The sequence below is a fragment of the Capsella rubella genome, unplaced genomic scaffold (assembly GCF_000375325.1).
Source record: "Capsella rubella cultivar Monte Gargano unplaced genomic scaffold, Caprub1_0 scaffold_6, whole genome shotgun sequence".
NCBI classification, from domain to species: Eukaryota; Viridiplantae; Streptophyta; class Magnoliopsida; order Brassicales; family Brassicaceae; genus Capsella; species Capsella rubella.
In genome coordinates, this window is record NW_006238918.1 from 15,761,828 (window position 1) to 15,784,841 (window position 23,014).

General features: G+C 38.1%; 5 protein-coding genes and 1 non-coding gene across 6 annotated transcripts; 1 reads left to right on the plus strand and 5 right to left on the minus strand.

The window, feature by feature from the left end:
* Nucleotides 1–156: 156 nt before the first annotated feature.
* Nucleotides 157–7,642, minus strand: LOC17883252 (DNA mismatch repair protein MSH6). The gene is made up of 21 exons (XM_006286842.2): nucleotides 6,465–7,642; nucleotides 6,226–6,325; nucleotides 5,861–5,963; nucleotides 5,721–5,774; nucleotides 5,564–5,638; nucleotides 5,306–5,374; nucleotides 5,098–5,181; nucleotides 4,748–4,942; nucleotides 4,063–4,589; nucleotides 3,859–3,988; nucleotides 3,459–3,550; nucleotides 3,179–3,357; nucleotides 2,893–3,095; nucleotides 2,697–2,798; nucleotides 2,328–2,490; nucleotides 1,637–1,923; nucleotides 1,407–1,544; nucleotides 1,160–1,239; nucleotides 974–1,073; nucleotides 721–850; nucleotides 157–626 (listed from the first exon to the last, which is right to left on the minus strand). The coding sequence occupies exons 1-21, from the start codon at nucleotides 7,414–7,416 to the stop codon at nucleotides 412–414; spliced, it is 3,978 nt and encodes a 1,325-aa protein (XP_006286904.1). The 5' UTR covers nucleotides 7,417–7,642; the 3' UTR covers nucleotides 157–411.
* A 391-nt stretch (nucleotides 7,643–8,033) lies between these two features.
* Nucleotides 8,034–12,501, minus strand: LOC17881931 (DNA replication licensing factor MCM7). The gene is made up of 15 exons (XM_006287095.2): nucleotides 12,395–12,501; nucleotides 12,216–12,283; nucleotides 12,021–12,080; nucleotides 11,690–11,913; nucleotides 11,281–11,458; nucleotides 11,070–11,192; nucleotides 10,902–10,991; nucleotides 10,355–10,497; nucleotides 10,029–10,206; nucleotides 9,548–9,739; nucleotides 9,279–9,451; nucleotides 8,982–9,185; nucleotides 8,737–8,902; nucleotides 8,423–8,644; nucleotides 8,034–8,333 (listed from the first exon to the last, which is right to left on the minus strand). Exons 1-15 carry the CDS (start codon nucleotides 12,423–12,425, stop codon nucleotides 8,235–8,237), a joined length of 2,151 nt encoding a protein of 716 aa, XP_006287157.1. The 5' UTR covers nucleotides 12,426–12,501; the 3' UTR covers nucleotides 8,034–8,234.
* A 177-nt stretch (nucleotides 12,502–12,678) lies between these two features.
* On the minus strand, nucleotides 12,679–12,750 carry TRNAH-GUG. The gene has a single exon. It is a non-coding gene; the product is annotated as a tRNA-His (tRNA).
* Nucleotides 12,751–13,927: 1,177 nt separating this feature from the next.
* Nucleotides 13,928–16,420, plus strand: LOC17882999 (sugar transport protein 7). Its single transcript, XM_006287464.2, has 4 exons — nucleotides 13,928–14,100; nucleotides 14,466–14,699; nucleotides 14,790–15,109; nucleotides 15,231–16,420. The coding sequence occupies exons 2-4, from the start codon at nucleotides 14,555–14,557 to the stop codon at nucleotides 16,314–16,316; spliced, it is 1,551 nt and encodes a 516-aa protein (XP_006287526.1). The 5' UTR covers nucleotides 13,928–14,100; nucleotides 14,466–14,554; the 3' UTR covers nucleotides 16,317–16,420.
* LOC17881739 lies at nucleotides 16,391–17,252 on the minus strand. Its single transcript, XM_006289839.2, has one exon. The coding sequence runs from the start codon at nucleotides 17,224–17,226 to the stop codon at nucleotides 16,735–16,737; it is 492 nt and encodes a 163-aa protein (XP_006289901.1). The 5' UTR covers nucleotides 17,227–17,252; the 3' UTR covers nucleotides 16,391–16,734.
* A 220-nt stretch (nucleotides 17,253–17,472) lies between these two features.
* On the minus strand, nucleotides 17,473–22,843 carry LOC17883914 (vacuolar protein sorting-associated protein 51 homolog). The gene is made up of 20 exons (XM_006287037.2): nucleotides 22,500–22,843; nucleotides 21,852–21,991; nucleotides 21,653–21,707; nucleotides 21,465–21,572; nucleotides 21,228–21,326; nucleotides 21,008–21,085; nucleotides 20,802–20,879; nucleotides 20,465–20,617; nucleotides 20,147–20,247; nucleotides 19,998–20,065; nucleotides 19,809–19,882; nucleotides 19,657–19,723; nucleotides 19,351–19,466; nucleotides 18,981–19,250; nucleotides 18,781–18,897; nucleotides 18,626–18,697; nucleotides 18,492–18,542; nucleotides 18,167–18,403; nucleotides 17,894–18,070; nucleotides 17,473–17,749 (listed from the first exon to the last, which is right to left on the minus strand). Exons 1-20 carry the CDS (start codon nucleotides 22,668–22,670, stop codon nucleotides 17,621–17,623), a joined length of 2,361 nt encoding a protein of 786 aa, XP_006287099.1. The 5' UTR covers nucleotides 22,671–22,843; the 3' UTR covers nucleotides 17,473–17,620.
* Nucleotides 22,844–23,014: the final 171 nt, after the last annotated feature.

Here is a 23,014-nt window from a genome sequence, read left to right on the forward strand (position 1 = left end):
TTGGTATAAAAAAAATAATCAAAATATGTATTATCAACTCAGCCTAATAAAAAAAAGTACGTTAAATTACCGTAAACAAGTATACTCACTTTCGCTTAAATTATTTACTCTTTTGTTAACTTCTTGTGTTGCCTACTTGTTTCACCAATTTTAAGATCAAACAGAATCTGAGAGTACTCATATTCACAAAAATTAAACCGATCATACATACTATACAGAGTCTGTGGAAAACCCAAAACTTCACAAAAGACTCAAAAAGCTCAAAGCCACACCTCAAAATTGAGCCTACTCGGAGTTTAAATTTCCGACTGACTTGGGTTTTAGATTTTGAAAGGAGGAAGCTCATGGATCAGACACTGGTTAAAGGGTTACAAGAACAATCACAAACCGGAAAGACATAGAGCTGTTAGACTAGCTGGTTGACTGGAGATATGTGTTGGCCATGGAGTGTAGCTCACATAATGAGTCCTTTGAAGTTGAGTTATCAGAATCTGATGCAACACTACTGATGATCTTCTTTACCATAGCTGCCAACTCACTATCAGTTTTTCCATGTTTTTTACCATACAAGGCCTCAAATTCTTGGGATTTTATCACGGCTCTCTGAAGCACGTATTCTGGAAGACCTATAGAGATTAAACCAATAAAACATATGATGAGTGAATCATTTTGTTTAAGCGAAAGCTTAAGGTGATGGAGTAGTGAAGTCGATGTTCTTACCAGCTAGCCGAGCAACGTTAACTCCATAGCTTTTAGGACAGGCACCAGGTGTCAATCTATAGAGAAATGTAACTTCTTCTACTCCACCAATTCCTTCTCCTACTTGACATGCCATATGGCAAAGTGAGACCTATCCAACAATATCAAGACCCATCAGTTTTCTGAAAAGTTTCCGAATGTACACAGCAATCAGATGATTTATAGTCTCAAGTCTTTCAAACTCAGAAACTGAAGCAGACACTTTTCACAATACCTTCGGATTCGTTTGGTAATCCACAGAGAGACGATGATAATGAGTAGAGAATAATCCTCTACACTGCACCTTGTCTATGAAGTGCTCAAGTACGGATTCCCTGTAAATAGTTAAAATATTTAACATGAACTGAACAATATACCGTAAGTACCAACAACAAGATATGCAATAAATGATTCAACATACGCAATGGCTTGTCCATCTGATGTGGCTGTTCCTCGTCCAAGCTCATCTAGCACCACCAGCGAGTTTTGGGTGGCTGATGTCTGCATATTATTATATTATAACTTTTATCAATGTGTTTGTTGTTATTTCACATACTTTAACAAAGCATGCGACCAACACTCAAAAGGGTAACAACTGTGATAAGTTCCACATTAATCATAGAAAGCTTCAAGTAATCAATTTGACAAACAGTATGAACATTTCTTACCAACATCACCGCAGTTTCTGAAAGTTCTGTTAAGAACGTGCTTTGTCCTGCCATGATATGATCTTTTGCACCCATCCGGACACAAATTCTATCAACAGGCGAAACCTCAAAGGTTTCTGCTGGGACATCTGCTCCAATCTGTGAAAAGACCATCATTTCTTGAGTCTCTTTTATCAACATTAAATATGTCAAGGTCCATTGCCTTCAAAGTTTTTAAAATGATAGCATACCTGAGCCAAGATTACAGCCAAGCAAACTTGGCGGAGAAGGGTTGATTTTCCACCCATATTAGGGCCTGTGAGAAGGATGAAACTGGCTTTCTCAGCACCACCAATCTTTACATTATTTGGTACAAAAGAACCTCTGCCTAACGAATCACCCCTTAGAACTGGATGCCCTAAACCAGTGGCGGACAAGTGTGGAACATCAGATGTAGATCCTGATACTACTACTGGGCGGCATCTTACGCTGTCATAAGAATCACTAGCAAAAGCGAGGCTGATCAACACATCCAGCTCTGCAATAGAATGTGTTCATGTCAATAATGTATTCACTTAAACGAATGAATTCATGTCAACAATATATCCACATAAACGTCAGCAATGCATTGTTAATAGAATGCATGCCTAATTGGCTAGTTCTATAAATCAATCTTACACCCATCTCGCCTATGAGATGTAATTGAACAATATCTCTGCCTAAGATTCATTTTCTTCCGCATGCTTTACTTCTATCTAAAGTGTGTAATCAAACCCAATTCTAACTAGCTCTGCAAATGTCCACAACGAAAGAGTCCAAGCGACCCACAAAGCTAGCACTGGGTGACAGTTAACAGGAATTGAATATGAAAGATACATATTCAGTAGGAAGATACTGACAATTTCTTAAACAAAAAATTATAAAACATGAACTTGTCAATACCAGCTGTTGCAGAAACCAATTGTCTCCATTTTTCCTGATGTTCGCAGAAACGTCCAATTAATCTCTGTGAAATGTTCTTTAGAGCCGACTCTTTTTCAGATTTTGCTGATGATAGCTCTTTTAATAATTTCTTGATGGTAGGAGTCCAATATCTAAAAACACCCTGAAAAGAGAGTAAACACTCAAGTTCAAGTTTCAGGGTCTCTATATAGTAAATATATCCGCAATTACGAGAAGACTACATATCCTCCTAACAGCGAGGGCACAATCATGAAACACGAGGCAGAAATAGTCAACTAAAACCATCATATCAACTTGTTGAAATGAAAGTGAAATGCCAATTTTTCTTTAGAATGGTCCAATATTTACCTTTTTCGATGAGCATAATTCATAATCATGAGGAACACTCCCACTTAAAATTTCAGGAACTTCCAAGAGGTATTCATCCTTTCCGACTGTAACATAATTTATCTGGATAAGAAGAATATCACCAAAGCTCTGATTAGAAAACCCTCAGTTGATTAGTCATTTAAGGAGCTTAAACAAATAGTGAAGTAATTCTCACTGATGCATCTCCAAGTAATTTCCGTTGCTCTTTCAGATGTTTTTTCAAACTGGACTCAAATTCTTCTACTGTTTTGCAGGCACAATCATACTCTTCATCAGCTCCTTCATGGGGTATTACACGTCCAGAATCGTGAGCTTCTACCCAGTCAAAAGCATCCTTGAAATACTTAATGAAGGATGATATATTAGGAAGACTTTGACCTGACATAGAAATGATATTAGATGCTCTGCAATTTGCCTGGCATTGGTAAATGAAGCTTTGAATATGGAGCAAATTGATGTACCAGGAGTTAATAAATGAAGCAGACGCCTGGATTTATCATGCTTCAAGATAGCACGGAGAGAAGAGCATGCTTCTGCCATTGTTTCACAACCGCGTAGAGTTGATACAAATTCTTGTACCTGCTTCTTTGCCGTATCTTCATATAACACCACTTTATCTCCATTTCTTCCACTAGCTTCACTAAAACACCACGTAGAGTTTTTGACAAATATTTTTAGTAAATCTTTGTTATAAACATATGGTGTAAGAATTAACGTCTCCTCAGTCCAGCTAATCCTTACATGCTAGAAAATATACGTGCGATCAACCGTTCCATGTCTGGAAGCCTGGACAGCGCCTTCCGGAATTCCAGTGAGTACGGAAGATTTTCACCCTGAAGGTAAAGACAATACCATAATACGTAGAGTTGTCAGATGGATAGTGTAATCTAAAGCCTTGACATAGCATTCTGAAGAAGCAGAGTAAGTTTCATAATATTAGGGAATAAGTTCTAGAAATAGATGGTTAGTTGAAAGCATGGGAAAACATGATCTTGACCCAGAACTGGGGATATAGTATAGTTATGAGAGATTTATGGATTAGAAAACAAAAATGAAAATGGATCAAATGGGAAACCAAGTTGACAAGTTATTTTCTAGTTGAGAAACAGAAATGTATCCAATTGCTAGTTAAAAGACTCACCCGCAGAATTGCTACAGCATCTTGTCGTTCCTTGATCATTTCTGGATTATATAAAGGTCTTGCCAGCCATGTCTTCAGTAAGCGTTTCCCAGATGCAGTGACGCATTGATTCAGTTGAGCATACAGCGTTCTTCAAAACACAAAACTCTAGATTTAGATCACATAAATTATTTTATAAAACATAGTACGATTGAGAAACTTTACCCCGAATAGCCTCCATTTCTACTATTTTCAAATATCTCAAGGTTTTCGAGAGCAGCAGCATCAAGAACCATGTGCTGTTTCTCATTAACGTTGCTGAAATCACAGTAAGGCAGTGATTCAAACTTGGCAAATCTAAGCAGACTCTCATCCAAGAATGCTTGTCGCAGGTAGTAAATGGCACCACCAAGAGCAGAGAGTGCCAGGCTACCACTACCATTCTTATCTTCTGTTGCTAAGTCAGTCAGCATTTTTGGAAGGAAGCTAGAACCATCGCCTAGAATCTTTCCCTCACTAGAAGACAGTTGACAATTGATTCGCTTATAGAAAATTCCAACTTCATGTATGGTCTTCTCTGCATCCCAGAATTCAGATAGTGGGACCAAATTATTTACTAAGGGATTTCTGGTTTGTCTAACTATTGTTCTCTCAGTTGCAGAACTCAACACCCTAGCTGGTTTGATAATTTCCACCGGCCTTATCTCAGATAGCAGGCAAGATAATGCACTACAATCTTGATCATCCTTGAACTGGTAGGAGCGGAAATAAAAAAAACATCAATTAGAATAGAAAAGTCAAAAATAAAAAAATTTCCACCAAGACAGTTCCTAAGAGAGATACTGTAATTCGGAAAATGTTACGTATGCTAAGTGCAACCAGACACCAAATATCAACGACTAGAACTCACCTGCCCCAGCATTATCTTCTTTGTCGCAACATCAACCAAACAGACACCAAAATTGTGCTCTGCTTTCTGATCGGTTAAACTTTCTCCTCCTTCAGTCAACGCCATTAGATAAGATGCATCCGGATTAGTTAATATCATCTCCCCATCTGTCAGAGTGCCTTTTGTAACAACTGCACATACTTCGCGCTTTACAACCTACAAAAACAGGCATAGTGTCAGTAGGAGTCATCCCTATCATATTTTTTTCTACACTGGCATCAGCTAAGTGAAAATATTAGTTCCAAGAGCAAACAAATTAATTGACTTGAAACTGATTATGCCTACTAAATTAGATTCATAGTGGAACATACTTTATCCTTGGAACCTTTCTCTTTTCGGCGTTTCTCCAGCTGATCAGGTGTTTCTGTTTGTTCCACGACTAAAACCCGATATCCCTGCTCCATTCAATTCAATCCAATCAAATTTTTTTCTAACCCAAAGTACAACGTTTACCCATGAATGTAACTTCTCCACTCGTAACAGAAACAGATCATATTTGAAATATTTCTGGAAACAAACCTTTCTAACTAATTTCTCAATGTTTACAGAGAAATTCTTCTCCGGAAATCCACAATGAGGTTGTTCTCCCTATAAAACAAACGCATATGTCAGGTAATTGCTAAGAGAGAAACATTAGAAACAATAAGGTAAATTTCTAATGTAACCACCAATGAAAATAACCTTTTTAGCATTATATAATGTCAAATCTTTGGGGTTTTGGACAATTTTTAAAGATGTATTCAAATGCGTCAACTAGTTATGAGTACAAATACTTACCTTCATATACTGGATATCCAGTTCCTTAGCTCCTACATGTGCATCCATCTCAAAAAGCTCATAGAATTTACCCATCTGCTTGCCACGGAAAAGACCATTTATCCGTGAATCTCCGATTAATAAAAAAATTCTAACTAAAAAGTAATTATTGTTCTACCTTGAAGAATACAACTTTGTCCATATGCTTTGATTTAAACTCCCACCATTGTCTCTGAAATAAGGCCACAAAATCAAATAAGTGAAAGTTGATTAGCTTCACCAAATATCCTGAACTTGGTTAACATGTGTTTTTCTTACCTGGCCTCCTGTTAACTTTTTCACAAAATCAGGAGGAAGGTAGAGTGTCCTCGGATCATAATTCTCATCGGTAGGGCGTCTCCTTTTAGCATCCCTTCGGTCTCTGTTCACCAGAATTAATTTTCAAGAACAAACAAATTAAAACTTAGCTAAGATAGGAATCATGCAACATACTAGTACATCATGAAGTTAAAAGAATAATAGAGATGTTCGTGCAAGTAGAAAAATGTTGCTTAAGAGACAAAGTACCCTTATCATAAATAATCTGGAAGTCAATAGAGACATTCTAAGTCCTCTAAATTATCTATTCTTAACAACCGTAGCAAATAGCCTTCATGATGGAAACAAATTTGTGAAAGACTTACACTCCCAGGAAGCAGAATTTTTCAGATTCACGAGCACCAAATCTAGCCAGTGCATCCCCATCCAATATGTTATCTTCCAAACCCTTGACTACTCTATCAGCTGCAGTAAGACACAAAAGAATATTTAGCAACCAACAACAACACTATCTGAAACCAAAGCCAGTGCAAAAGACATATCACAAACCAAAAATGGAAAAAACAAGCACGATATGTTTACGACATGAGTCTCTTAGGTTTACCTTCTTCAATCTTCTTCGGAGGCTCCACAACAGAAGCCTCAAAACCTTTCAAAATAGTGTCTTTATCAGTCCTGCTTTTCTTCTCACCGCCTGACTTCGTTACTTCACTAGTCTTCCGCTTTCTACAGTCAGGTTTGGAAACTCTAATTACCTTAGGAGTTCCTTCATCTATCTCTTCCAACAGCTCTTCTTCATCCATCTCATTCTCATCGACCAACTCCACATCATCTTCTTCACTCTCACATAACTCCTTCCCAACGTTCTTTCCCCAGTCTTCATCGCTAGAGTCATCACCGTCACTTTGATTTTCTTTGTCTTCTTCCACATTACCCATCTCAACATCATCATCATCATCATCGGTCACAACTTTTCTGAAAGCCGAAGTGCCTCGTCTCAAGCGCTTAACCGTATCTCCTGATTTTTCCACAACCATCCACTCAATCTTCTCCTTCCCTAAATCCAAAGACTCTTCTTCCCCATCTTCATACTCGACCACATGCTTACCCACACCCTTATCATAAAACGTCACGCTCCCATCATACCATCTCTTATCCAACGGCCAGTAAACCCTAACTTGCCTTCCCACCACCTCGTCCCCGTATTTAATTTCCGCCGACAGAGGAGGCGAAGGTGTCTGTCCGATGACGAGCAGAGACTTCTTAAACTTGGACTGTACAGGAGAAGGAGTCGCAGGACCAGGGCTAGGACTACGAGCAGGAGGATCGGGATTAGAGTTCAATTTGGGGATTTTCTTAGGCGGAGGTGGTGACGGAGACGGAGAATTAGGGTTAGGCTTGTTAGATTTGGGGGTTTTTTTACTGGAAAGAGATGAAGCTGGTGATGGAGACGGAGAAGAAGAAGGTGAAGCAGATTTCCCAAAGAAAGAGGTAATTTGACGCTGCTGGTTCACCAACGGAGATCTACCACTGATCTGACGGCGAGACGGAGCCATCGGAGAGTGGAGGAATAACGAAACAGATACTTAGATAGAGAGAGAGAGAAATGGGAGGGAGAAGGGAAGTGAAACGGCCGGCGAAGAGAGTGTGAGAGAGTGATTGAAGAGAGAAGGTTATTATGGAGTGTAGGAGATTGCGCGGGAACTTTTCACCGGGAAATACGCCGGCGAAACTCGCGAATTGGCGGGAAACAACGCCTTGGTAAAAAATAATAATAGTACTCTCTGTCCCTGATTCTCTCTTTGTGTTCCGTCGTCTCGAGATAATTCATCGCCGTTAAAGCTTTGCCCGGTATAGCTATTGCTTTATACCAATCCAGAACCGGAACTAAAATCTGAACCGAATATGGTTTTGTTTTCCAACTTTGTTATATATATATATATTTTTTTTTTTTGTCGTCAATCCATCTTTGTTATAAAAATCTCAAATTTATACCACTTTTTTTAAAAAGTGTTAAATAATTTGGGAAGACCTACATGATTTTTGAAAATCAAGCTTTTATAGTCTTTCAAAAATCTATTTTTTTTTACTGTATATGATATTTTTACAAACTAGTAGTGTCGTTTCGAAACCATCTTCTTTGTAATACTGAAATCATAAGTAAACCAAAGAATTATATAAAAGTAATTTTTTTTGGCATTCCTTAAACAAGTAAAAAAGATCACTTCTACAAAATCCAGTTTTACTATCTCTAAGTTAAGGAATGTAACTGAAAACAAAGAAGCACACACAATTTCATAAGATCATACTTGGTTTCCAGTTTTGTGATGTTACTGATTTTTTTTTTTTTTTGGTAAAAAGAGAGAGGGGGGTTTCAGATAAAACGGATGTCAAAGGTGTTAGGATCAATCTGCCAAACATTCAAAGCTGCATATTCCTCCAAACACTCCTTTAGCTGAGCCTCACTGTATCCCTGTTTACACACCCAAATCACTCGTGTCAACGATCATCTACTATCTAGAAGAACATGCAGATGAAGATGAAGATAAAGAAGTGACTAACCTTTCTGGATATCCAGTTAAGAGCATTTGCGTAGCTCACATGGGTCTTGTTAGATCTTGCAGCTTCATCTCTTATAATTGAATATGTGTCTGATATTGCATCCAGTCCTGCTTTTTGTCGGTCATCCGCATACAGTGATATTTTCGACATCTGCATCAGTCTAAGCGCCTCATCCACATCACTCTGTGCCACTGATTCTGAGAATCTCAACCTTGCTAGTGCCTATATGACAAAAAAAAGGCAGATATATTCACACTCAATAGACAAACTTATTTACGCAACAATCCTACTTCAAGTCCCTTTATTGTACTTACAGCGGATATGCGCAGAATGCTGAGAAGAGTTCGCACTGTTGTGTAAGAATGCGGAGTATTTGATTTCGCTTCTTCTTGCCTGATGCTGGAATAAGCTGTTGCTATGTATTCTTCTAACTCTACTGGTACGAAAGGTGATGATCTCCTTGCAGCAGAAATGTATGCACTAGAGAACCAAATATGCTCATGTTAGAGCCTGTGACTCTGCAGAATAAGACAAGTGTTACTAAAGCTATTTAACTTACCGGAGAATATTGGGTTCCAGCGGCTCGAAGCCCAACGCAGGAGATTCTTCTGTCTGGTGCACGTGAAGCACATGCTTAGCCAATTCAAGGTCGCTGTCCATGTCAGCTCGATCTAATATCAACCACAGAAGATCAAATCTTGAAAGAAGGGCTGGTGGAAGATTTATGTTTTCAGCTGGAGTTCTTCGCAAATCATATCTTCCCCTTCATAAACACAAAAGATGCAACGTTCAAAACCGATAGCAATGATCCCATACCTTTTATAACTTTTTTATTCATTCATAAAAGGTCAGTTACCAGGCTGGATTGGCTGCGGCCAGAACAGCTGTTCGAGCATTCAAAGACGTGGTAATCCCAGCTTTCGCAATGCTAACAGTTTGCTGCTCCATGACCTCATGAATTGCAGTACGATCTGATTCATCCATCTTATCAAACTCATCAATTGCACAGATTCCCATGTCAGCCAACACCTAAAATTAAGATTGTGTTAATCTTCTAAATCATATAGCTTATTAGCAGTACATAATGTTCTAGGATATCTAATGTGAAGAATCATTGTATCTCACCAGCGCTCCTCCTTCTAAAACCATCTCGTTTGTTACTTGATCTCTCATAACAGCAGCAGTTAGACCAACTCCACTGCTACCTTTGCCTGTTGTGTAGACTCCCCTTGGAGCAACATTTATAATGTGCTTGAGAAGCTGACTTTTGGCAACTCCAGGATCACCCATCAGACATATATGCACATCTCCTCTAATCTGCAACGATAATAAATGAATGTCTTGATTTTAGTTGTCTTCACAAATAACATGTTCCAATCAAGTGCTATGTGCTCTTCAATGGCTGAATATATGTACCCAAACTGTAAATAAAAAGTCTCCGTAACCCAATGAATGAAGACTGTGGACAATGAAAGTAGATCAAAGAGGTAAAAACTATATAGTCGGAGATGAACTAAAGTATGAACTGCATTCTAATAAGTGTATAGTCTTTATCATATAAGAAAGCAGCATCATGGAAATTTTGCAAGAGGACAGGAGAGTTGACCTTCATCCCATCTTTTAATTGCCTGTGAGGAGCACCCACAAGAAGGAGAAGCAAAGCTTTTTTAATATCTTCATGTCCATAAATCTCAGGGGCCAGGGATCGCGACAGCTTATTGTAAATGTCACCATCTTCAGCCAAACGTGCAATCTGTTCCTCCTCATCTTTCTGAAACTCATATCTGTAGATCATAATAAACAGATATATAGATGTTTTCTGATATAGTGCACACAGCATAGCTGCTTTGTAACTAATGCAAATGTCAAAAACAGGGGATAGGTTACTAAATCAGAATATTCCACTAGTGTTAAGGTGTAACAATGCCTTACTCCTCATATTTCTTCTTGAAATGAGTAACAGACGTTGCTTCCAGATAGGTGTCCGCTACTAAGCCAGCTCGAAGTGCCTTAAACCCAGTGTAGGGAATGGGAAGAAAAATTCCTGAGAATTCAACAACGTCACCTGGTGATACCTACAAGAGTTCAAGACAATTTAGTAAGAAATTAACCATTCTACTATAATAAATGACGCTGAAATCACAATATCTACAGATAACATCCCAGTACAGCATTGGAAAATATTCCTGTTGAATGCAGGGAAGGTACTGATTAATTGCTAAGCTGCACCATTGGAAGTTATTTACTTAGCATCTCATGAATATTTAAGAATCCTGGCACAGTGCTCACTGTTTTCTTAAGGAGCTGTTAAACCCATTAAGTAGAGTGTTCAGTTTAATCAACAACAGCTCAAAATATGCTTTTTAAGTCGAACACTAACTCTTCAGTGGACTATTCCTAAGCAATACAGCTATTGAAAGGAGAACAAATAGACTCCTATAGACTATAGTAACAAGAGACAGAGGTAAAAAAAAACAACCTTTCTTGTCAACTCTCCTCTTAGATGAACAGTCATTGACCTCGGAATATGCCCTTTGGGTACATGTTCAGCCAACTCTTGCATCTTAGCCTGCAAGATATTGATTTTTACTCATTAGTTCGGTATCAGTACATTCACACAAATGGCACTCATTGACCAGAGCAGAACCTCCTGAAATTTTAGAAACTTTGATGCTCTGAGCTGAAGAATAGGATTTCCGGCTTTGCTATTAAGGCGACAGCGGCTAGATGGGCACTTAAACAAAGGCATGAAGACCCTGGATGTAACTTCCTGATTTGGCAGGTGAAAGAAAGATATTCGGAGTTAGTAGCTAGCAAAATGAATAAGAAACTACAACCTGGCAGGTATAGTTAAGTACCTGGTAAATTTCATGACCACAATCTTCGCATGTGTAAACAGCAACCGCCATTAATGGCTTGACATCCGAACAGCGGGTCACAATACCAGAAATTTTAACAAGTTGCCCAATGTGTGAAGCCTTAACCTCCCTGATTGTAGATGTCTTCACCTTTGAAGCAGCTTTAAAATATACCTCACTGAATAAAAAGTAGATTCATTAGCTAACTTATCTGAAACCAAAAACCAACAAAAATTGAGTGATAAAAGTAGCCGAATAAACGTATTCAGTCGAGCAATAACAGTCTTCAAATAAGCTACAAGCAGCAATTTACATACAATGAAGATTCTCTCACACAAATAAAACTAGAACACTCAAACCCGACTAAGGAACAAAAATAAAATCAAAACAAAGAGCGTTGAAAACTTACTAAAATCTTTTAACCTCAGAAGGAATTTGCTGATGCGGGTCAGGAACATCTGCATTATCATTAACATCCTCTGCTCTCTGAGTCATCAGAATATCATGATCATCATCTGGAAATGCTTCCGTGGGTTCAGGTAGCAACTCGTCAATAGCAGCAGAAAAAATGGAAACATATCGGCGAGTGTTTGCAGTCACACGTCCTGCAAGCTCCCCAATATCATCATTATACTACAGCACCAAGGAAATGAGTAAGTTCACATGGATTTACAATTACAACATCCACCAAAAAAGAAACAACAAGAGATTTAAAAATAAAAAATAAAAAAGGCACTCACATTCAATAAGTCATCAAGATCGACCTGAATAGCTCGAATCTTACGATTTGAAACCTCTTGCTACACAAATCATGAATGAGACATAAATGAGTTTACAAATTTCAATTGGATTGATAATCTATTATCGAGCAAATCCCTAAATTAGGGAGATTCGCGAAAACCCTAGAAGAGAAAAATCGATGAAAGGAGACTCACGAGAATCTCCAAGTACTTAGATCTGTCATTAGCGTCGGTGAAATTCTCGAGAAAGTCCTTGGCAAGCACTGCAGGAAGAAGAAGAAAAGATGAAAATCAAAACCCAGAGAAGAATTATAAAAAAAAAAAAAACGAAAAGAGGGAAGAGATTATCGAGGACGGAGGAGACAGGATTTGACCTTTGTCGCCGTCGAAATCATGGTCTTTCATGATTTGAGAGCTTGGGGTCGAGCGAGTGAGAGAGAGGGACGGAGCAGAAGAGTGAGAGACGAAAGGAATGAAAGCAAAGCAGAAGACTTGAGGCGGTAAAAGGGTTGTAAATGTCGATGAGATTTGGCGGGAAAATTAATGTAGAGAGAAATGGCGGGGGGTGAATGGACGGTCCAGATCTTAGGATATCGTGATAAGTGTAATGTCGATGATACCCCTATTGGAGATTGTGTAAAAATAAGAAGGAAAAAAATGTGGCTGCTGGGATTCGAGCCCAGGTCTCCACGGCCACAACGTGGAATTCTAACCACTAAACTACAGCCACTTTTGAATGTTTGCGTCAGCTTTTACTAATTTAAACTATAACATGGATTTAACTTGCTATGGACATTCGGTTTCGGTTTCCGTTCGGTTACGCTCGATTTCGGTTAGTTCGAATATTTTAGCAATTCCAGTTTAGATCAGTTTAGTTTACTTTTGGTTCAGATATTTGAATAAATAGTCGTAACTAACCGAAATCGAATTTGTTTTAGTCTTTTTTTTTTGTTCAAAATTAATAGAAAAATACAAAATATTGATATATTAAACGTAAAAGTTAGTAAAATAACAATTTTGTCAAAAATGTATTTAACTTTGAAAATATAACTAACAACATTTGGATATGTTTATTGTTTGAAGTATTTGATTGTTTTTTTTTTTTTGCCTAGGAAGTATTTGATTGTTTTGAGGCTTAAAAATAACTAATATTTTTGAGTTTATAAAATTATAGTACATGGATATTATTTTGGGTATCTTCTAAATTTTATGAATATTTTGGTTACCTGTTGTATTGTTGGTCGGGTTCGGTTTTGATTAATTTGGATAGGAGATTTTACTAACTATTCAATTAGTAATTTTTGGATTTTGTTTGGTTCAGTTCGGTCGGTTCTTCAGCTATCGGTTTATTTGCCCATACCTTATTTAACAAATATTTGTTAAATGTGACAATTGTATACAGAAATATATTTGTTTTTTTATTTTAAATGTGACAATTGTATACAGAAAAAAGTGTCATCTTCATAGTCCTTCCTTTGGTGAAAAGAAAACCATATACGTAGTTTGTTTCTATATTTCTTCGTAACACTTGTCCTAAATCCATTGCTTCGATCCAAATTAGTGTCTTTAAAGTTAATAGATTTCTTCTTTTGTATAATAATAAATTCTAGTCTCCCTCTTGCTTTGATAAGAACTTGGTCAACATCATCTTTAACATCGCCTTCATCTTAGCCGATTTAAATTCAGTGAAATAAAATTACAGCAAAAACACTTCTTCTCCTTCTTCTTTCATTTCCCAGTCTACAAAAAATCTTCACATCTTCTTCTTTCTTCTTGTTTTTCTCATGTAAGTCTTCTCTATTTTACTTCTTCCTTTTTTCTTTTTTTTTTTTCATTCCCCAGTTTCTTCCGGGATCAAAACCGAATCTGTCTTTTTTTTTTTTTTTTTTTTCTTTTCGTCAACCTACGACAAAAACCATCACACTTGTCTTTCTTCACTTTCTGTCTGAAACCATTTTTTTTTTTTTTACAGTATAGCTTAGAAACGATTTTGATATTTTTTTTCTTTTCTTCTCAAGGTGGTAAAAACGGAATAAGATCAGAATCCAATTATTTTTTTTAAATGACATTTGGTAAAAAGGTAAAAAAATCTCTCTCTCTCTCTTTTTTTTTTTCTTGTTTTTTTCTGTTATATATAAAGGTAGAATATTCAGAATCAGATAAGATTCCAACGATCATTAGAGATTTGTTGTGAAAATGGAGAAGGGAAATACTGTAAGAAGACATGCAATGCAACTCAGTATTAAAATAGATTTGTGATGTGAAGAAGATAAGGTTAAGAAAATGACCACTCTCTAATTCTCAAACTTCAAACCAAACAAATGATGTACCAAACACGAATCAGCACGCAATTAATCACAATTCTCAAAGTGGAAAAATCTAATCCAATTAATTCTAAGCCACGTGAAGATTTAAATGTGTAATTTTTGTTTCATTTTCTCTCAGATTCCGGAATTTGGGTAAAACACAAACACAAAAAAAGTCAACCGTTGCAGCGAACTCTTGATAAGAAGCTTAAGAAGAAGAAGAAGAAAATGGCAGGAGGGTCGTTTGGTCCGACCGGTGTGGCTAAGGAGAGAGCAGAACAATACCAAGGGAAAGTCACTGGTTATGTCATAATCGCTTGCCTTGTTGCAGCCATTGGTGGATCCATCTTTGGATATGACATTGGAGTCTCAGGTTCTTTCATAATCTCTTTTTGTTTTTCTTGGAATCCAGTATCTCTGAATCTTCTACTCAAAGAATGGGTGAAATGGGTTTTGTTTACAGGAGGAGTTACCTCCATGGATGAGTTTCTTGAGGAGTTTTTCCATGCGGTGTATGAGAAGAAGAAGCATGCTCATGAGAGTAATTACTGCAAATACGATAACCAAGGATTAGCTGCTTTCACTTCTTCACTCTACTTGGCTGGTTTGGTTTCGACTCTGGTGGCTTCACCCATCACTAGGAACTACGGGAGGCGTGCGAGTATTGTCTGTGGTGGAATCAGCTTTCTTGTTGGAGCTGCTTTGAATGCTGGAGCTGTGAATCTAGTTATGCTTCTTGCTGGACGGATCATGCTTGGTGTTGGCATTGGATTTGGAAATCAGGTTAGACATATTGTTTGGTTGATTTCGTAGATGAACCAATATCATCTTTTAAGAAAGTTTTTACCTGGTTTGGCGATAGACCAGTCTCATCTTTATGAAAGCAGCTTGGTTTTGTTTTCAGGCAGTTCCATTGTATTTATCAGAAGTGGCACCAACTCATCTCCGAGGTGGTTTAAACATGATGTTTCAGTTAGCAACAACTCTTGGGATCTTTACAGCGAATATGGTCAATTTCGGTACTCAACAGCTTAAGCCTTGGGGCTGGAGACTCTCTCTTGGTTTGGCTGCTTTTCCTGCTCTGCTCATGACGCTTGGCGGGTATTTCTTACCCGAGACTCCCAACAGTTTGGTCGAAAGAGGATTGACAGAGAGAGGTCGACATGTACTGGAGAAACTAAGAGGAACAAAAAACGTCAATGCAGAGCTTCAAGACATGGTAGATGCGAGTGAGCTTGCGAATTCCATCAAACATCCTTTCAGAAACATCCTGCAGAAACGACACAGGCCTCAGCTAGTAATGGCGATTTGCATGCCAATGTTTCAGATCCTCACTGGCATAAACTCCATTCTCTTCTACGCGCCTGTTCTGTTCCAGACAATGGGATTTGGTGGAAACGCATCTCTCTACTCATCAGCTTTAACAGGAGCTGTTCTTGTTCTCTCAACATTGATTTCCATAGGATTAGTTGACAAATTGGGACGAAGAGCTCTTCTCATCAGTGGAGGAATACAAATGATAATCTGTCAAGTCATAGTCGCAGTGATCTTGGGAGTGAAATTTGGAGACAAGGAAGAGCTATCAAAAGGCTACTCAGTCATCGTAGTCATCTTCATCTGCCTCTTTGTTATGGCATTCGGATGGTCATGGGGTCCTCTCGGTTGGACCATACCGAGCGAAATCTTCCCATTGGAGACACGTTCTGCGGGACAGAGTATAACGGTTGCTGTAAACCTCCTCCTCACTTTCATCATAGCTCAAGCTTTCCTTGCTCTCCTCTGTGCATTCAAGTTTGGAATCTTTCTCTTCTTTGCTGGTTGGGTCACTGTAATGACCATCTTTGTCTATTTCTTGTTACCTGAAACCAAAGGAGTGCCAATTGAAGAGATGACACTCTTATGGAGTAAACATTGGTTCTGGAAAAAAGTATTACCTGCTACAAATCTTGAAGCTGATGATAGCAACAATGAGATAAACAGTCCTGCCTAAAAGAGAGTATAGTTTGATTATGTTGTATGTGACGAAGAAAAATTAGTTTTTTGTTGTTGTTGTCTTCCATTATGTTATTAGACTAAAGATTTTATTGCGTAAAAGAGATGTGATCATGTGACAAGTACAAAAACTTCAAAATCCAAAAACAAAACACAAAAGCCATACAAGAAGAGTCAGTCATCATAGTGACTGTAACACCAAAAATAAACTCCATTACAGAGTGCAAATCTGAGCAGAGCCAAGTTTTGGCTGTAATTGGAGTTTTGCGATCACATTCTCCATCTTCTTCATCCTCCTCTGAGATAAACAAATAGATTTGTTTACTCACTTCACATGATTCTTCAACATCTGCGATGTTAAAAGACTCGTTGCAATTTTAGGGTTTTCTTCCCCCAAAATCTCTACCTTTGGAAATCTAAACAACGAGATTGTTCTTCTCCAAAAAACATGGAATCGGAACAGAGCTCGGAAGCGGGGAAATTGAGCAACCAGCTCCGGCGAAGATCTCCAATCTTTTAAAAGCTCCGATCTGCTTCATCAGAATCTCTGGTTCAGGTCCAAGTCTATTAGTCGACGTTACAATCAGATCAGTATCATTCACCGTCTTCTTCAAAACAGGTCGTCTCGTAACATCGCAGCCACTGTTCTCCTTGTTACTAAACGCGCTCAATGTCTCGCCGCGTTTGAGGATCTTGACTTGTTCCATTACGAGATTATTATTCGCCGCCGGAGATTTGATCACCGTAGGTTGAGGCGTCGAAGGAGCTCGCCTGCGTCGGCGAGGAGCCGCTTTAGCAGCGTTAGAGTGGCGGCGAAGGCTAGGATTAGGGCAACGGTCGATTAGGGTTTCGTGATCGAATCGATGGTTAAGAGAGTTTTGAGAAGAGAGAACCATCGCAGTGGCCATGGCTTGAGGCTTGTAGCTTCTTGTTTTACTTTAGAAAGAAACAAGTCTCTGAAGGAAGGGAACGCTGTTATATAAATAATAAAATTATCCCTGACTAGACCGACCAAACCGGTTATGAATATCTTTATAGCCACTACACGAATTAGATTTTAGGTTTAGGCTTAATGGGGCATTAGAAAGTTTTAGACCCAATTTACTCGAAGCAAATCAAACCGGGTTTGTGAGCTTGGGGTAGAGACGGTAGAGTGTTACAGTAAAGATTTGGTTTGACACTAGAGAGTTTCTGCAAAATACATACCAATTTGATGGTTTTGATTTACACTACGGAAGATAACAAGAAGCGGGAAAAATTGGCAAAAATCATGACACACTTGCTTTGAGTTATGACCATTTTTTAAGAGGAAACTGTGTTGTTGTTGTTGTGCTCCTTTGATTTAGCGAGTTTAGCTTGTATGAGTTTATCCAAGATCGGTGGCTCCAGCGGAATCACATCAAGACATCTCTCAGAAGCCGCAACAATCACCTGTGCATACAAAATACACAACACAGTCCGAGAGTGAATAATCAGTTGCAAAAGCTAGACACAGATCCTCTAAACCCTAAAGTAAACAAATACTCAGTAGTAATCAGAAAAAAAGCAACGGAAGAAGGTTTGGGCATTAATCACCTCGTCAAGCAAGAAATCAATCGCAGCTTCGTCCTCAACTGTTTCCTTCAAAGGAGCTTTCAAGAACTGAATGTCTAACTGAATCTGCTGGAACCCGCTCCGGTTAAACGTTTGGAGCCGGACATATTCTTGTAAACTCTTCAGACAGAGTTTCACTGTTGTTGTAACAACGGATTCCTGTAAGTAATAAACACCAACAAAGAACTTAGATCAGGAGATCACGAGCGTGCGCTTGATATAACTAAATAGGAAACTTTAATGTTTCGTTCTTACCTGGGTAAATTCAACCTTGGTGAATATTTCTACTTTTTGCTTGAACAGTTTTGCAAGATGTGTCTCGAAAAGCTGACTACGAGCTCTCTGTGAATTCGACCGTGTCATCTTATCGTTATGGAGTGTATTACTTCGTGATGAGGTTGTAGTGTTGCTTCCGTTGCTGTCTGTTCTCTTGTGCTTCCGGAATGTCCCTTGAGGTAAAACTTGTTTCACTTCTTTACCAATTTCTTCTAACTGTGAAGCAGAAATCCAAAAAAAAAATATGAGTTATTGTATGTTCTTAGTTATAATTTCCAGACTGAGAAGAGAAGAGTTGTCAAACCTCGTGAAGAAACATATCCACAAACATGTGGACCTCTCGTGGCTCCTTGTGCTGCAGAATATTTAGAATCTTTAGAAATCAATGACTGAAAAAACGCTTCTCTAAGAAGACTTGTCACATGACAAAAGCGTTACCTTAACCCAGTTTGGTGTCTTGAACCTTTTCCTCAATAAAACTGATATCTTCTGTGTTCTTGTGTCTATGTACTGAAATATGAAATGATTTAGTTAGTTGAAGTGTTTAAGTTAAGTTTCTGTGACGACCTCAAATTTTGGAGTTTATCTCATACATGCTGGAGAAGCTTCTCGCTGGCTGCGTGGAAGACCCGGCAAAGTTCTCCAGGAATAAAGGCAGGTCCATTCTCAAAGGCTTGGGAATTTCCACCAGAGAAGGAAGCAGCTATTTCCTGAATTGGCATATAAAATTTCTGAACTCCGCTACCAATGTGGTTTGAACTTGAACTATCAAACCAGTTGTAAGACTCGTTACCTCAGTAACTCTCGGGATGACCTTTTGTTCAATGAAGACAGAGAGCTGCGCCAATACAAGGATGAGACCAGCATGAATTTTTTCACTTGATTTTCCCTCTACCAAACCTCCTTCAGTATCGTTTGATGAGCTAGTTTTTCCAGAAAGTACTAGAAATTGAGCTTCAAGTGACCTGAAGAAGTCTTGAAATCCGTTCTGAATCCAGCCAATGATTAAGTCCTTCATCTTGACAAATATTCCAGTGTTTTCATCAAGAAGTTGACGGAAGTCCTGAAATGATATAAACAAATATAAGCGTCTGTGCAAATTTGTACAGAGGAATTGAAGGCCAAACTAAAACATCACAAATTATGACAAAAGAGGAATATACCTGGAATATATCTGTGATGCCCTGTAGCCCTGCCTTTTTGCTAGCTTCCAGGACAACCTTTAAGACTTCCTCTTCTACTGCTTCCTTTTGGTTGATATCGAATTTCAAGATAGTATCTGCATATATAGACCTCATTAGAGTTCTGATTCCTTCAAAGACTAAAACTTCATGAAGACATTAATCTACTCTTCAAATTACTTAAAGGCAGAACTTATTATGAATTATTCAAACTATACTCATTCTCTCTCTCTTTTCCCATACCAATATCTTTGCATCCAGTAGAAAGAAATTAGGAAACAAGCAAACCTGATATATCCTGTTGAAGATGAGAAAACGTCTTTGCAACAAATTGCTTAACTGTGACCTGGGCAGCCTGAAATGACGAGCACTAGTAATCATACATAGTTCTACACATCATAGAAAAAAAATAGAGCCACATAAATTTATTAAGGGTCAACCTCTGCAGATAAATCAGAGAGTTCAGCCTCAGGTAGCACCTCGTCCATTAGTACCACATCTTCCCATATGATTCCTATGTCCAACATAATTCAGATACAATTATTAGACTAATTTAATCAACGCTTTAAAATGTAATGGAAACCAACATAAATGAGAGACAATGGTATGAGGAAAACCGCTGTACTCACGGAAAATTCGAAGAAAATCTGCTGCAGAAACCCGCTTTCTTATATATAGCTCCATGTTCTCAAAGTGCCTAACAACCATAAGTGTTAAAAATAACGCAGGTCAGACACAAACAGAGTCTCTGTTTATGGACTAATGAAATGTGCATTACATTGCAGCTAAGGCTCTAGCGAGTTTGAAAAGCCTTTCTTCTGAGTCCGGGAATATTTCTCGATAAGCACGCATGGCCTCAGAAAATCCACGCACAGCATCCTATCAAGAAAAGGGGGCAAACATTTGAATATCTAAAGTGAAAAATATAAGTCTGATAGAAAAAAGGAAAATTATTCTTTAATGTAATTGTTACTAAGACCATTCACTTGCAGTTACTGATATTCAAAGTGCTTAATAATACACTCAGGTTTACTGTGTTTCAACTAGCAAGCATCAGAAGCACAAAACAAAAGGAAGCGACATAGTCCATGTTTACCTCATGAATTTTAGCAGGAAGTTGGTCACTGCTTTCCGCATCATTAGATGAATCATTGTGCTCTGCAAGTAAACTTGCTTCCTTAGCCTTTATTTGAAGACCATCAAGAGACTGTTCCAGTTTTTCCAACAGTTTGTCCTTTAAGCTATCAACCTGCAGGATATCCAGTTATGTCACAACAACTAGTGATCCGTATATACAACAAAGAAAACACTCCAGTTTTATACAAAAAGTACAAACATTAGGAACGTTCTACGTAGCTCCAACCTTCACCCAGATTATAGATGTTTTAACAAACTAAACGTCACAAATAATTGAGCAAAGAGAAAGTACTAACGGGGACATCCAGCTGCTTAAGAAGCACTGCAGCTTCAGCTCTCGCCTGTATGGATTCTGAATCTGAAAATAGCTTTGTCTGTCGAACAAGAAAATATAAATTTTTCACATCAAGAATTCAAAGAAACAACAAATACAAATTCATAAAGACCAGTTATTTTTTTATATGGTCGATAAACCAAAAGGTACTAGGATCAAAAGGTACACCTGCAAGTTCTTTATGATGATTTCTATAGCTTCTTCCGAAGCTCGCCTGCAGTCTTGGAATGATGTATCACCATATACCTGAACAGAAGGAGAAATTCTTATTATTGAAGAGAAACTATTATCGCTAAACATAAGTCCCATATATATATTCACGAAAATATTGCCTCAATAACACTGAACGAGAAGTATATGGGATGTTTATCTTAGGATAGATATAAACCTTGAGAATTGGCATTGCTCCAATATAGAACCTGACAGCATCGCCATAGGTTTCTGACTTGATACATTTTTGCAGTCTTGCAGGTAAATCATAGATGAACTGCTCTTTTACAAAAATAAGTTTGAGTAAATTCACAATGTCAAGCAGCATACCACTATTATAATAATAATGCGACTACATGGAAAATAACATGAGACAGAATATAAAACGAACCAATAGCAATGATTTATTACATACCTGAACTTTACGAAGAAGATTACGTGTCCGGTGCAGTTTCTCTATATGTTCTCTTTTTTCGAATAGAGAAGTATTGACCCCATCACTCCTTGATTGCACTGACATTATCTGCAGAAGTCACTATGGGTTAGACGGTCATGCAATATTCAAAGCTAGAACTAAATGTTATTCTATGTGTTCAAAAACACCTTCTGAAGAAGCTGGTCCATATTGCCTTCCATTCCAAAAATATTACTCTTCATCCTAACAAGTAAAGAAGCATTTTTTAGAATTTAGGATATACATACTCATGAGAGGTGTATTAAATCATACAGAAAAGTGTTAAAATGCTTAATCACACGCTTAACACTTGAAACGATCCACGAGCCATTACAAGTACGGAAGTACCTTTTGATGGTATCTGTTGCACTGATAAACTTGTTGTAATTTTCATAGACTAGCATTTGCAAGTCTGTGTCAAGATTTTTAATCTCCGCAGCCATTTGAACATGTCTTTGCAGAAGCACCTCCAGATTCGACTTTTTAATCTACAAAAGCCAATAAAACCATAAGGTCGTAGCATATTTCTCTATCAGTCACTCGCACTACTGTCTACCATGCTTAACAGAAAGCTCATAAATCCAACTGAGTGAGGAACTATAAACCTCATAGATCACTGATACGTAGAACTCAATTTGGCAGAATTCTCATATGATTCGAGCATATAAATCAACAAAACCAGCTAAGAGAAATTCATGACCAACCACATTGATCCATTGTGTACACCTAATCAAAATTCAAGAGTTCTCTACAAACATATTGCACTGTAAACTTGGCACAATTCAAAGCTACTAACTATCAGGCTCCAGAAGATACTAGTCGGATCTGAACCTATTCTAACTTTCGAACTAACCCCTCACACCAAGATCAAAGGAGCTGAACCCAACTTCGTTGAATCGTACACTCAATAATTGAGAAAATTTACAACATATTGACGCTTGTGTGGTAGATTCACGAAAAATCTACCAAAAAAGTGGGCAAGAAACGAAGACTAACCATGAGATCCATGTACTGATCAGCATCGAATGAAGTGCTGTTGATGTTATCGAAAGAGGCGTTGATCGATGAACCACTCGTCGAGATTGAAGGATCCGGAGCGTAGAAGCTCGACAATAGATCTCTCATTCTCTTCGCTTTTTCGTCCATCGGAGCTGCCTCCGTAGCCATTGTTCTTCCCGCTTCTTCTGACAACGACGAAAATTTCTGCTACTGAAAGCAAAATCGAAATACAAAGAAGATGGTGGATCCGACTAATCAAAGTCTAGGAAGATGGTGGTCACCTCACCACCTGCAATGTTGAGAAACTTGGAACGGAGCCGTATCCGACTCGAACTGTGCCAACGTTGGTCCAAGGCGTGTTCAGAACCCGTAAGTAAACCAGTATTCCAATAACCGGAAACCGGTTTAGTTATCCAGATTGCTTATAGGATTACCGATTTACTTTACTCTACTGTGTTCGATTATTTAATTAGTTTTATTCATTGAAGTAGATTGTGATTTGTTTAGAAGTC

Coding starts and splice junctions, on each gene's coding strand:
- LOC17883252 (XM_006286842.2), bottom strand. CDS start 7,416: ATGGCTCCGTCTCGCCGTCAGATCAGTGGTAGATCTCCGTTGGTGAAC. Junction 2,491..2,696: donor AATTATGCTCATCGAAAAAG/GTAAATATTGGA, acceptor CTCTCTTTTCAG/GGTGTTTTTAGATATTGGAC. Junction 851..973: donor ATTACCAAACGAATCCGAAG/GTATTGTGAAAA, acceptor ATTGTTGGATAG/GTCTCACTTTGCCATATGGC.
- LOC17881931 (XM_006287095.2), bottom strand. CDS start 12,425: ATGAAAGACCATGATTTCGACGGCGACAAAG. Junction 12,284..12,394: donor TGATTTCGACGGCGACAAAG/GTCAAATCCTGT, acceptor TTCTTCCTGCAG/TGCTTGCCAAGGACTTTCTC. Junction 9,452..9,547: donor TTTTAGAAGGAGGAGCGCTG/GTGAGATACAAT, acceptor TCTTAATTTTAG/GTGTTGGCTGACATGGGAAT.
- LOC17882999 (XM_006287464.2), top strand. CDS start 14,555: ATGGCAGGAGGGTCGTTTGGTCCGACCGGTGTGGCTAAGGAGAGAGCA. Junction 14,700..14,789: donor ATATGACATTGGAGTCTCAG/GTTCTTTCATAA, acceptor TTTTGTTTACAG/GAGGAGTTACCTCCATGGAT. Junction 15,110..15,230: donor GCATTGGATTTGGAAATCAG/GTTAGACATATT, acceptor TTTTGTTTTCAG/GCAGTTCCATTGTATTTATC.
- LOC17881739 (XM_006289839.2), bottom strand. CDS start 17,226: ATGGCCACTGCGATGGTTCTCTCTTCTCAAAACTCTCTTAACCATCGA.
- LOC17883914 (XM_006287037.2), bottom strand. CDS start 22,670: ATGGCTACGGAGGCAGCTCCGATGGACGAAAAAGCGAAGAGAATGAGA. Junction 21,992..22,499: donor ATCAGTACATGGATCTCATG/GTTAGTCTTCGT, acceptor TGGCTTTTGTAG/ATTAAAAAGTCGAATCTGGA. Junction 18,071..18,166: donor CCAAGGTTGAATTTACCCAG/GTAAGAACGAAA, acceptor TATTACTTACAG/GAATCCGTTGTTACAACAAC.